Genomic DNA, 11,859 nt, shown 5'->3' on the forward strand with positions numbered 1-11,859 from the left:
ATTTTTCAAAAGGTTGGAAAATAATGAATAACAGTAGGTATATATACAATATACAGCTCAACATCTACTTAAAAAAAAAAAAAATCAAGTGTTTTATTTATGTTATACATACTTAATTTATATCCTACTTCAAAGCGTATGCATTATAAGAATAAGTTCCCAAGAGTATTTTAATGAGGGTAGCATATTTGTTCACACCCAGTCCCCACGGAACTATTATAAACATATTTCACAAGTGCTTGGGATCGCATATATTTTTGAAATGCCATACCTGACGAATACTTAATCACATTTTTCTCTGGTTATTTCCTTAATAAAACTGTAATTTACTCTGTAAATTTAAAAATACGAAAACAAATAAAAGTGGTTTTAGAAGTTTAATTTACCATGTATTGCTTTACGTAAATATACAAAAAATTCTTTTAAAGAAATATAGTTATTTTTAAAAGTAATTTTTATATTATATAATATTAAATATAACAATTGTAAAACTTAAAAGCAAAAAAATAAATTAAAACACGAATTAGCTGAAATCTATTTTTATCATAAGTTTTAAAATGTTGTACCTACTAATTGATCTATGATAGATAATATCGTATAATTGGTCAAGTATTTATACTTTATTTAAATACTTTAAAAAAATAGTTACATTAATAAATATAATTCAAATAATAAATTTAGATCAATATTTATAATATGAGTAAATAATCTAATATATAGAAAGGAAAAAACAATTAATTTATCCAATAAATAACTTTTATTAAAAATGAATGATAAATTTATTTATAAAATATTATACAAGCCTAATATATTGTGTCTATTATCAATTATCACACAATACAATTCTATATTAATAAATTATTTAAGAAAAAATTTCACAAAACAACACATTGTAATACTTATTCCACTCTTTTTAAATAATATAAGCATAATATTATATCATTTATATCTAATATTTATAAAATCATATCTGACGGATTTTATTAAATTAAAATATAAGCATACATTTTATTAAAAGCTTATAATCATTAACTGTAGAGTTGGAGTAAATTGTAGTTTTTGCAATATCTACTATTCTCATTATTAACATTTAACAAGGTTTCCACGCTTAAAATAGTTTGATTGCATTGGTGGAAGGTCGACAAGAATGCAGCCCAACAAGAGTATAGATTTACTCGAGTTCGGTTTAATTATGAGTTAAACTCAACTAACACGTCAGTTAATATTATGCAATGAATAAACGAACGGAATAATTTTACGCGTACCTATATTGAAGCCAGCAAAAAAAAAAAAAAACTGTTTAACATTTACATTAAGATTCTTCTTTCTAAAAAAAAAAAACCTGTCTTGTACCAACGATGTTTAACGTCTCGGTTACGCACATAAAACAAGTCGTTATAAAATATAGCATGTTAAAACCTAGCCCAACAGTTATGTGGAAAAATAAAAAATTCGAGTTGGTGTAAGTTAATATGATACAAACCAATGATACAAGTAAAATAATAATATCGAGTTAACACTTTTTCGTGTTTTTATATTTTAAACATAGAATATATTTGGCTTTTAATATTTTGTTTTGACGTGGAAATAATATTAAGTCTTCTACACGACAAACATCGTTAATAAGCATAAATGTACATTAGCACAACGATTAGCGTCGTGGGTCACGACATTAACGACGACTGCGAGGAACTTCAAACAGTTCAAACTAATTACGAAATCTCCTATATAGATAGTCTTTCTAATGATAAAATTTTACGATCTATTAAAATTCTGGAAAATATTATGATATTATCCCGGGATCCCATGACCGCGGATATCATAATATCATTATCGTTGTAATACAACGACATAGCGCGACGAAATCGCAAAGATAAACCACCAGCCTCCGGGAACAAAGAAGGACCTGGATCGTCGCCGACAACACCACCACCACCTCCACCAAAAAACGTGCGTCTAGACTGTCACGTGGCGCTACGACCGTATAGTTTGCGCACCATACGCCACCCGAACGACGCGGAAAAAGATGCTGCCGACTTTTCCTCGCCGCCGACGACTGAATGGTGGCGGATTCGGCGGATGGCAGGCACGTATCGATCGGATGGTAGTCGACCACGGCCGAACTACCGCTGCGTGCCGTCGGTCATCGCTTTTGTTCGATAAGGTTTGCGATGGAAGGAACGACGACGACGACGATGTGGTGGGTGGAGTTAGTGTCGGAACAACCGGCTCGGGTTCATAAAACGACGAGCGGCACCACGCGCCGCCGGGACGGGCACGGATGAACATGACATGGACAAATTATCACCTCCTCCCGCCACAACCACATCAACCGCGGCGGGCCGTTTAATAATACAAACGACAGTCGTACACTGCAATCGGCTATTACTCTTTTTTCTTTTATATAACGCGATATATATATTTTATTTTTTTTATTATTATTTCCTCGTCAGGCGTGTGTAGTTGTGTGTTCTTCGCGGGAATCAATCTCGTTTGTCAGCCGTTTAATGCGATTAATACGCGTCGGTCTCAAAAGATAATAACTGTATTGTACACTTGTCTATTAAAATATGGAAGGGCTCTCTTGTAGGCTCTTATAGTCCCGATTACAGTTCCTCGACGACAGTCATCCGGTGACAAAGATTTTCGTTGAAAACAAATTATTAACGCAACAAGTTACGCATTACCACTGCATTATAATAACATTATTACATAATACGTCATACTACCATGCAATGTTATTTTAACTCGAGTGATGCTTGTAAGTTGTAATAACTAAAACTAAAGGGCAAGACTAATCCGAATCAAATATACTGTTACTTGTAACATAATCCGAGCGTTAGGGCAAATTGACACAATAACTCGTGTTAACGACGTTGAATCAATTAACTCTATTATTTTTAATGGGCAATTTTCTGGGTAGGCAACACACGATTGGAAAATAATCGATATTTTGTAAGTATCATGATTTGTGAAAAAAAGTTAACAATATAGGGGGAGATAAAATTTCTGGGTATCGAGTCATAATGATACGAGTTCCTTCAGTGCTGGCGACATTCACGCAGCAACTGTGCATTATTACTAATAATTAAAATGTTACCAGTGAAGACATTAAACGATTTAACCATCAAACGAGTCTAACATTTTAATTGAAAAATATTAAACAAACTGATCGAGTTCAAAATTCCCCAAAATTAAACAAAATAGCGTATCGTATAACAGATTGAAAAAAAGTGATAGGTTCAATTTTTTTTTTTGCATAAAAGATTATAATCTATATAGTTTTTAAAATAATACATCTATTTATGGTTTAGAAAGTTAAAATATTAAATAATCTTGATAAACTCTTTTATATGTAAACAAAATTATGTACATTTTGGTGTAAAATAATAATAAACAAACTAAAAATACTTAATAGGTACAATGGTAACTAATAGGACACTAAATCAATACATAATTAATTTTAATATAAAATTACTCAATTTGATAAATTCTGTTATAGATGATTACAAGTTTTTATATTATACAAAAAGAAGCTTTTTTTTCATGACCTCAACTATGCCGTAGTTTTAATTTTTTTTTTTTAATAAAACAATGCTATGAATATTGTTATCAAATAGTATGTTTATAAAATATACACATTGAACCTTCCTTGCTTAGCAAATAGACGTCATGTTAATTTTTTTTTGAGCCAAAATAATCAAACAAAATAGCTTGTTAAACAAGATACAAAAATGTGTAATTTGAATAGCACTTGCAACTTAAAATTAACTTTGGAAGTTTTAAAAACTTTTTAAAATTTCATTTAAGATACTAGGGTAAGAAAACAATACAATCATTCTTAAAACTTAATAAACAGGGTGATTAACAATTACTTTAATTTAGAAATCATTTAACGTAACAAGTTATTTATTTATGATAAACAAATCACAAATGTATGTTATTTAAAATATCAAGAATCTTTTGATTATTGTGAGGATAATAGTTAACTATTGTCTGTAAGTAGTTTGTTTAAAACTTAACAAATAATAAAAAATACATTATTAAGAATACATTAAAAATTTATATCAACAATAATATTTATGCTTAACACATAAAATAATTAACTTCATAACCATAAAATTTACTATGTGCTATATTTATTTAATAATTATCTATGTTATTAATTAATTAAAATAAATTATAGTACTTATTAAAATTATAATTCAAAACTTTCAAATAGATTAACGCTTAACTAGTTATATCATTACTAAAACTTGTTTCTTTTAACTATGTATACTCTATACTGTACTATTAACTAATTTGTTTTTATTTTTACTTTAAGGTTATAGTATAACATCATACCTAATATTAAATATTTGTATAATATTTATTTAAAAATATTTAGTGTTTTATTATTTTTTAAATTACATTGAAAAAAAAGTTAAATCTTATTCATTATTTATAATGGTTAAATTTGTAATTTTGTGTAATAATATTTAATGGACACTACATATTGAACATCCAAAAATACAGAGCATTAGATTTAATTAAATCTATTAAATATTATTACAGTCAAAACAAATAACTTTAGACTAAAAATTAAGTTCCAATGAATAAATGTAATTTATGATAATATCTTAAATACTAAAATCTGATAAATATTAATTTACTATATCAAATTGAGCACCTATTTCCTGACTTACACAGAATAGAGGTTAACCTATTATAACTTATAATTTTAACACATACTAATTGTATTTCAAGAACCATCCTTAATTTTTAGTTTTAACAATAATTGTGACATTTCTCACATATATTTCTTAACATTTTTTAAATTTTCAAATTGTAATAAGTATAATGTATAATCAGGGACATAATCTGTGTTAATTTAATATTCTATTGATAGGCAATAAAATTAATGAATAATTTAGACTATATTTCTATCCCAGAAAGTATATTCTAAGAAAACCTAGTAAAAAAAAATGACCTTATCTAGTATAACAAATAGTTCCACAAGTACTCTTCACCTCAAGTTCCACTCAGAAATTAAGAGATTTTTTTTTTTTTTAATTGTGTAGAAAATTAGTGTTTATATTTAAAAGAATAAATAAAAATTAAACTTAAATATCGTAAGTAATTATCTGCAGACAAAATATAAAATTATATATTTTTTTGATTTTAATTCCACAACCTAATAAAAACTATAAAAAAATCACAATTAATGTAACCAACTAACTTTCAGTAGGTATATTTATTTGTTTAACATAAATAGAAATAATTCTAGGAAAAATGACTGTAAGTACACATTAATAGACATAGATGTTCAGTTTTTTTTAATCTAAAAATATGTTATTTCGATTATCATAAATTATAGTAAAACATTAAAGACATTATAAATATCCTAAAAAAATTACGATAAATCTTTGATTTGCATAATAATACAAACATTCAATCAGCATACTAGAAAATTAATTAACATTTAAAACAGTAAAATAATTGGCCTAAGCTTCACTAAGATTAGTTAAATTAATAAGTCAATTGTTCTATGACTATCTAACTAATGGGAAGTGTTAAAAAAATAAATTAATAATTGTACAAAAGCAACAAACCAACATTTAACATTTAACTGAAAACATTCTTATTTACAGCATCAATTATAGAACAACAATCATTAAATGCATATATATTTAAATTTATAATAAGCTGTTCAGTGGCTCATCAACATTTATCCCCATTATCAATATACATAAATATTCTGTAAAGCAATTATAAATATTGTAATAATCACATCTCTTATAATTAACTACATTTTTTCATCTTGATATGCTCAACCTAATATATGTTAAATGAACCACTATACAGTCAATGTGTTTAACTTACATGGATCCATTGTTTTTGTTGTAAATATATACCTACTTACCAACTACTTATCTTCCTTCTAATGAAAAAATAATTTTATAATTATATATAGTTGTTAGTAATTAATTTACACTTTAATATTATGTTATCAAAAGGGTTTGCCTATATATATATAATAATAAAATTAAAAAAATTAATAGTTTGAATAAGGAAAAAATAAACTTTTGGATTTTAAAAAGTAATTTTATTTAAAATGAACTATTATAAATAATTTAGATTTTTTTTTAAATTAATAGATTATTACTAGAGCTAGGATTTTGATGACTTTTGAATTTTTTTTCTTTAAGTGCTATATAATTCTAACCCAAAACTAAATTTGTTTCGTTATAAAATAATTTAGAATGTGTAATTTTTATTTTGCAATTTTTTATGTTAAATGCATTTTATTGCATTTATAAGGTCATTTTTAGTGTATTTAAACTCATTTTTGTTTATTTCAAGTTTTTTTTTAATATGTGTAGCATAGGTAATCCTAATTACCTACTCCAGTCTATTGATATTGAAAAAGTAATATAATTAATTGCCAACTTAAATTTGAGTATATTTGTTTAATTTAGGTACTTTTTAAAACAAATTTTTACCTATTTTGTAAAATATGAAAAATGAATAAAAATAATTATTTTAAAATTTAATTTTTTCTCCAGTCTAAGTAAATTTTTAGTCATTTTTAAGTTTATTCTTTTAGTGTTTTTATGTAATTTTTGCATTTTGTTAAGTGCATTTTTTAGGTCATTAAAATCCTAACTCTAATTATTACAATTTGAATATTATACTCGATATTATAGTAATTTTATATACCTACATACCTATCTAGTAATACCACAGAACATTTTAGAAGTTGTAAACAAATTTAAAAAAATGAATAAACAATATACTATTTAACAATAAGTTATATCTAATTTTTAAGTAACTAACCTATTTGCATATTATAAATATTTAATATTCATATTTTATCGATTATAATTTATATAATTTATGAGTTCTAATTAAAATATTAATAGCCTACAGGTTAATAAGTAATAACTTAATATAAAAATCGAAAATCGCTATGTCAGTACAAACCTAATATTAAGGTAATTATTTTAATCTCTGAGTTATAATATTATCTACTTAATGTTTAAATTATTATTTAAAAAAAATATAAATACAAAACAATATGTTAATAAGTGATAATAAATATTAGGGTACTATACCAATAGATAGATTATATTAACAAAAATACCTACTTAGTACAATGTTGTACATACTACACACAAAACAACCATAAGAGCATAAAAACTTCAATCCACATGGCAGAAAAAAAAAATTGAATGAAAAATTCATAGATTAAATAACATGTAAATTATTAACCTATATATTATTATGGCATGAAAATGTCCAAGACATGGAAAAATATAACTGAATCCATTGAATTTTTGATAATAGTATCAAAAATCAAGAACCATAATTTTGGGAAAATAGCTAAATACAAAATTATAGTTAAAATATTATATTTTACATATAAAATAATATCACATTACTAGAAAAGTTTGAAATAACTTCCAAATTAATTATTTTTAACATTAACCAATTGAGTAAGTAATCAAAATTGATAAAATTACCTTAAATTAAACATTAAGTACCTATTATAAGGCTAGATATAACATATATCTATATTTGAGATCAATAATAAATATAGTTAAATATATAGCTAGTTCCAACATTATTATCAATCAAATACTAACTATATTTTATATCATATAATTTGATTAATAGTTTATACTATCATGATTATTTGTAGATATCATTGTTACTTAGTAATCAATTAATTTGAATATAAATATAACCAACGATTTAAATATTAAATACGAATAATATTTGAATTCTATCTACATAGCTAAAAGGTAATATTAATATTATCACTGATATTATATATATATATATGTATCTACCTACTCTTAAATAAAACAAATGTACATATACATTTTTGTATTATTTAAATGTATTTTATAAACAAATTATCAATAAATAATGGTAAGTAGGTGTATATTGAGAAATTTAGAACAAATCTTGTACCTCGTCTTGTACCTAATACTCATTAAAATTATGTAAGGTAATTATTATCTTTTTTAACTTAATGTCTATATTTTAAATTAGGAAATTTAAAATAATTGTAAGCACCTACCTAAACCAACTAATTAAATTAATGTATACAAATTAAATGCAAATGATAAGACTTGTACCTATGTAATTAAACTACCAAAATTAAATTCAATAATTATTTAATACATAATTACAAGTATACTATGTAGAACAGATGTATAAGGAAACATTGTAATTCAGTTATTACAGGTAAATAAAATATGATAAATACCTACTTAAATTTTGATTCATTAAAATTAATTCAATATTAAACATAATTAAATCATTGCCATATGTTCTTCAATTTTTAAATAAGTAATTGTTAAATTAAGATAGATAATTTACTTACTTATTTAAAGAGTAAATGTTATCAATATTCTTAAATAAATTAAAAAAATCAATCATATTATATAAGTAATTAAATAAGCTATCTTAAGCTTAACTATATATTTTAATCTAATTTTAAAAATAAATAACTATAAACTTTAAATAAGTACTTACTGTCTATTATAAAAAATAATTTAAATTTAATTAAAATTTATCATGGAAACAATCAGTGGCAGAGGTAATGGCATATTGTTGTTCTATAAGTACATTTATTAACTAATATAGGTATAATATTATATAAAACAATATTAGATACCAAATATATGAATATTCCTATACCCATGTTTAATCATCTAAAATAATATGTTGTTATATTTTGTCCAGTGATTGAACATACTGAAATTCAAAAAAAAAAAATCTGTTCTTCAGTACATTCCTACATGAAACCTTGCCATAATGGAACCAATCTTAATTGCAGTGTTGCAAGAGAGAGTATAGCTTGCTTGCTATTTATATCTATGGATAATATGTTGATCTATAAAGTTTAATTTTTAACAACATAATGAATATAAAAATATAATAAGTATTATATCAGATATTATATAAAACCTTTGAATAACTCAAAAGTTGCTTGTTGATAACACCTAAAATATTATTTTAACTAATCCAAAATGAATATAACAGAAAAAATTAGGTACTTTTAAAATAATAAAGATGATAAAATATTATTTGGATAGGTATGGTTTTAGAATATCTAATATTAATAATTGTAGGTAAGTATTTATCTAAATAGTATGATGTTATTATTACATATGTGATAACTTATCACATAAATATTAAATAGAATCAAAATTAATCACATACTAGTATATAATAGATATAAATACTTGATATATAATATATTGCCATCAATATAAAATCAATACCTTATTTAAAATTAAAACAAAGTGCCAAAATAAATATCAAGGCTACAAGTTGTATCAAAAGTTAAATTGATAATAAGGTACTAAATAATAAGTACTCATGTTTAAGTATGGATTACCTGCAGCTAAACTATTCCTTATCCACTTTAGTAATATCTATTTCGTAGGAACCAACCAAAAGAAAATAAATACAAATAAAATCAGATTATCAGATTAGTTGGTAATTTGGTATAGAAAAACGTTTATAATATACATCAAATTATAAACCTACATATTTTTATAATACACCAATATTACCTATACATATTTTATAAAACCAATAGTAAAAGCATAACATTTAGGTAATAGAAAGTAAGTAATTTATAAAAACATTCATTTTATCATAAAAAATTGACAATTTTTCTGTAATACTCATCACATTTAAAAATCATTAAATGAATGTATTATTATGCAGCTATACTTAATCATAAATTACATTTTATACAAGGCAATGCAGTATAAAACAAATCAATCCAAATTTCAATTTATGAAACCATTAAGTATCAACAGAAAACACAATACCACATACCTAACTCGTTGTATACTTGATAAAACAACAGGCTATGTAAGTAGTAAGTACATTATAAGATGCTCTAAACATACATATTACGAGTTGTAATCACTCACTTCGAGATCTTCGTATGACTTGAAAGAAAGAATAGCAAATCCGTCGACGACATCCTCGTCAAACAGAGTGGTTTCCTTTTTTTTCCTCCGGTTCGGCGGCGGAGGCCTCTGCGCCTTTTCTTTTGTCGACAGTTCATCCTCTTCGCCACTGTCCAGCTCATGTTTCTTAGCGTGCATACGCTGAGCCCGTTCACGGCGCTTACTGCGTTTGATACGCTGCTGCTTTATGTCCGTTTCCATGTTATCACGACACGTCAGTCGTCCAGCACACAACAAACTTGAACCCGTCGAACGCCGGTCGGCCGGTCATCGCGAACGAAAACAAATATCGGCGAAACCCTCTACCCGTTACATCGTCCGAAAATAAAATTATCAAAAAACGAATAATTCGGCGGAAACACGACGACAACACGCACACAAATCCGACGACGAATTATTATGTACTATGTACAATTAGATCACGAGATGCGAGCGTAGATCATTGGCCCGTGCGAAGGCTGTGCACGATTGCGCGTGAGAGAACAACACTATTATCGTTGGCAATCAGACGCGCGGACGGGTTAGCGGCGGCGGCGACGTCGTATCGTCCGTCCCTCTAGCGTACGACATCACCGCCGGGACCGGTGTTCTGCGATCGAATATAATATTATGGCCGTGGCGAACTGTCGGTGACGGCGATGGCGTCGAACGGCTGTGGGTACTGGGTACGAGCAATGACGATGAGAGATCTACGGCGACGGCGACGGAGCGATAACGCGAACGGGGCAATTGATTTAACAAAACACACTCACACACACACACACACAAACACGTACCACAGTACACACACACACGGTCGCGAGAGACGTCAGTGGTGGTCGGTCGGATACGGGGACTGGGGAGAGAACGCGCGCGCACACACTCACTTGTCGCCGTAGTCGGTTTTTGGTCGGGCACGTAGTAGTATTGGAGAGAAAAAAAAAATAGAAATAATAATAATAATAATAATAATAATAATGATAGTAAAGGATGGAGTATAAAATAACGCACCGTCTGTCTCGCTCGCGCGCACGTCAGCCGTCGACGGCCGTGGACAGTGAACGCGACGGTAATAATCGCATGACAGAGTCGCTGCAGCAGCCCGAACCCTGAATGACGGGAAAAGCGCCGCCGCCGTCGGTTGCGCAGTTGGTACGCACTGGGCGAACGCGGTCCACCGTACAGTGTGGCCAATTAAACCGACGCGAGTCGCCGCAACCGCCGCACGATCGCGCGACGTTCACCAATCGCGGCGGCATTTACCAGACCCCTTTTAGATAATAATATTATAATGTACGTCTTGCGGTCTGGTAATTATTAATGTTGTGATCCAGACCGGATCTCGATCGGCTGTTCGGCTGCTCGTTCAATCCGTAGTGGCACGTCCGCACTCCGCAGCGTGTGGGCTTGTAAATTAGCTGCGGTTCGACTCGAACGTCGCCAACTCGGTGTCTCTCGGCGGTAACCGGCATTTCAGTGCCCACTATTGGCACTATTTACCATGTAGTTGTTACACTTACGAATAGTAACTTTCGACTTGTATTCTGCGTTTAATATTTATCGAAATATGCGTCACGTATGTCGTTAGTTTTGGTCAACTCTTTCTATTACACTATGTTTTCCTCTATAACTGCTGAATTTTTTATTTTTTTTGTTCCGTTGATTTTGATTTGAAAAAAAAAGCAACGATGAGATTTATATTGCATTATAGTTCGACCATAAAATCTGGAGAATTTTAGCGCATCCAATAAATATTCAAACACTAATAATTAGGTATCTATAGTTTATCAGAATCCGTACAGAATACAGCTCGATTGGTTATATAAGCTAATTTACTTCGCTATAACTTCTCTTCCTCGTACTTTGTATAGCTCAGTCTAATGATGTAGCCTATGGGCGATGT

General features: G+C 28.0%; 1 protein-coding gene across 3 annotated transcripts in view; it reads right to left on the reverse strand.

The window, feature by feature from the left end:
- LOC112603337 (autism susceptibility gene 2 protein-like) overlaps window positions 1-10,990 on the reverse strand; it is a 31,760-nt gene extending 20,770 nt beyond the window's left edge. For 2 of the 3 annotated variants that reach the window (XM_025351853.1, XM_025351851.1), the window contains exon 1: window positions 9,939-10,989. In XM_025351853.1, the coding sequence (XP_025207638.1) occupies window positions 9,939-10,178 (240 nt within the window). In that variant the 5' untranslated portion in view covers window positions 10,179-10,989. Of the gene's footprint in view, window positions 1-9,938 lie in introns of all 3 variants that reach the window. The other variant, XM_025351852.1, reaches the window with a different exon arrangement.
- Between the last annotated feature and the right edge of the window lie 869 nt (window positions 10,991-11,859).

The sequence above is a fragment of the Melanaphis sacchari genome, unplaced genomic scaffold (genome assembly GCF_002803265.2).
Source record: "Melanaphis sacchari strain LSU unplaced genomic scaffold, SCAv2.0 Contig106_pilon_pilon, whole genome shotgun sequence".
NCBI classification, from domain to species: Eukaryota; Metazoa; Arthropoda; class Insecta; order Hemiptera; family Aphididae; genus Melanaphis; species Melanaphis sacchari.